This window comes from Phaseolus vulgaris, chromosome 6 (genome assembly GCF_000499845.2).
Source record: "Phaseolus vulgaris cultivar G19833 chromosome 6, P. vulgaris v2.0, whole genome shotgun sequence".
Classification (NCBI taxonomy): Eukaryota; Viridiplantae; Streptophyta; class Magnoliopsida; order Fabales; family Fabaceae; genus Phaseolus; species Phaseolus vulgaris.
Window position 1 is genome coordinate 3899646 of NC_023754.2, and position 2174 is coordinate 3901819.

The window sequence follows — 2174 nt, forward strand, 5'->3', positions numbered from 1 at the left end:
CCTATGTGGGAAAAATAATTTTCTTAAGCAAAACAGCCAGCACAGAGTTATGCAAAATAGGGGATTCTGTATTTCTGGAAAAAAAAACAGCAAGATATACCAAAAGAAAGACACAATGGAATTGACGAAAAGGAATTTGTGTAGATCTAAACACAAATATGAACTCAAGCTAAAAATAAAAAGGACCAAAGGATAAAAACACAGCCGTTTCAAATCAAGCAAAAAATACCCAAAATCAAGAAACAAATAAGCCAAACAAAGTACTACTATGATTTGATGACATTTTGGAAGAACATGACTAGACAAAACACATGGATTCAGAAATTAAAAGACTCAATTGAACACAAAATGAACCAAAAAAAATTGCAATAAGGACTCAAATACCTAAATAAAAACAGTAACACAAAGTATATAGAATCCTACCAAAAATTGCACAAAGATTGCTCAAGAACAATTGAACAAGATGCACCGATTGGAATTTCCAAACAGCACACCAAATCAAAGCAAAAAATAAAAAACAGCAAGACAATATGGAAATATGAAGAACAACACGGATTAAAGAAGAACTCAAAAAGAAAATTGCAAAGAGATACTGACCTTTGAAGAACCATAGCTCATGATACCAAATGATGGATTTCCTATGAGCTCTTCTTGGATGTTTGTAGAAGATGGTGCGAAAGCTTAATGAAGGAGATGGACAAGGTCCTCCTAAGAGGTGTGGTGACCTTGAAGGTGCATGAAGAGTGTGGAAATGGGGAGGTTTGGCCAGCCCCTTTGAAGGTGGTGAAATGAAGATCAAAACCTAGAAGCTAGGCAAAGAGTAATGTATGGCACTAAATTGGCAGCATAACAATACTCTATTCAATCTTGAAAATACAAGTGATGGGCTTCTCCTTTTATAGGCTAAGGAGGCCGTAAATGCTAAGCTAAGAGAAGATGAAATGCTAGCCAAATGAAATGGAAATGTGAGGCACATGGCACATGGAGCACATGGCCGTTCCTAGTGGAGAATCTTCTAGAAAACGTGAGCAATCTAGGTTAAATAAAAAAGGAGACAAGTTTATGCTTTCTAACACTACACTAACTACTAAGCTACCCCTAATGGGCCTCCATGTAGCATGTACAAGTTCTTCTCCCTTCCATCCGTTGCTTGACCCAAATGTGCGTGAAGATGCTTGGCCATGGACCTAGTGATAGTTCCTAGACGGTCTAGGCTTCCTCCTAGACGCTCCCTTTCTAGTCGCCCCTCATCTTGTGCTAGACACTCCCACATGGGTCTAGACTTGGCTCTTGTCCTCCATAGGGTGGTGAGCTTGGCCCTCCTCCATCAATTACTAGCTATAGTGTATGCACTTGAGAAATTTCGATCTTATTTTATAGGTTTTAAAGTCATTGTTTTCACTGATCATGCTGCAATAAAATATTTATTGAATAAAGCAGATTCTAAGCCAAGACTTATACGATGGATACTTTTGTTGCAGGAATTTGATTTGGAGATCAAAGATAAGAAAGGATGTGAGAACAATGTAGCAGTTCATTTATCAAGACTAGCAAATGATGAGGTAACCACATTGGAGCCGGAGGTTCTTGCTGAATTTCCAGATGAGAAGTTACTGATAATCAAAGAGAGGCCATGGTTTGCAGACATGGCCAATTTTAAAGCTATTGGAACAATCTCAGAGAATTTGGACTGGCATAAAAAAAGAAATTTTTTTAAGGATGCTAATCATTATGTGTGGGATGATCCTCATTTGTTTAAAATTGGTGCAGATAATTTGCTGAGAAGATGTGTTTCTTCAGATGAAGCCAAGAAAATTATATGGCAATGCCATAATTCAGCATATGGAAGACATTTTAATGGGGAAAAGATAACTGCAAAAATTCTTCAATCAAGTTTTTTTTTGGCCTTCGTTGTTTAAAGATACACATGCATTAGTACAAAGATGTGACAGGTGCCAAAGGACAGGAAGCATTTTTAGAAGACATGAGATGGCATTACAAAATATTCAAGAAATTAAGGTTTTTGATTGTTGGGGCATTGATTTTATAGGGCCTTTGCCATCTTCTTTTGCAAATGAATATATATTGGTGGCAGTTGAGTATGTTTCTAGATGGGTGGAAGCAATTCCAGCACAACACGCAAATTCCAAGACAGTCATTAAATTTCTTAAAAG

General features: G+C 37.2%; 1 protein-coding gene across 1 annotated transcript; it reads left to right on the forward strand.

Moving 5' to 3' along the window:
- Positions 1 to 1181: 1181 nt before the first annotated feature.
- LOC137833247 (uncharacterized) lies at positions 1182 to 1919 on the forward strand. The gene has a single exon (XM_068641607.1). The coding sequence runs from the start codon at positions 1182 to 1184 to the stop codon at positions 1917 to 1919; it is 738 nt and encodes a 245-aa protein (XP_068497708.1).
- Positions 1920 to 2174: the final 255 nt, after the last annotated feature.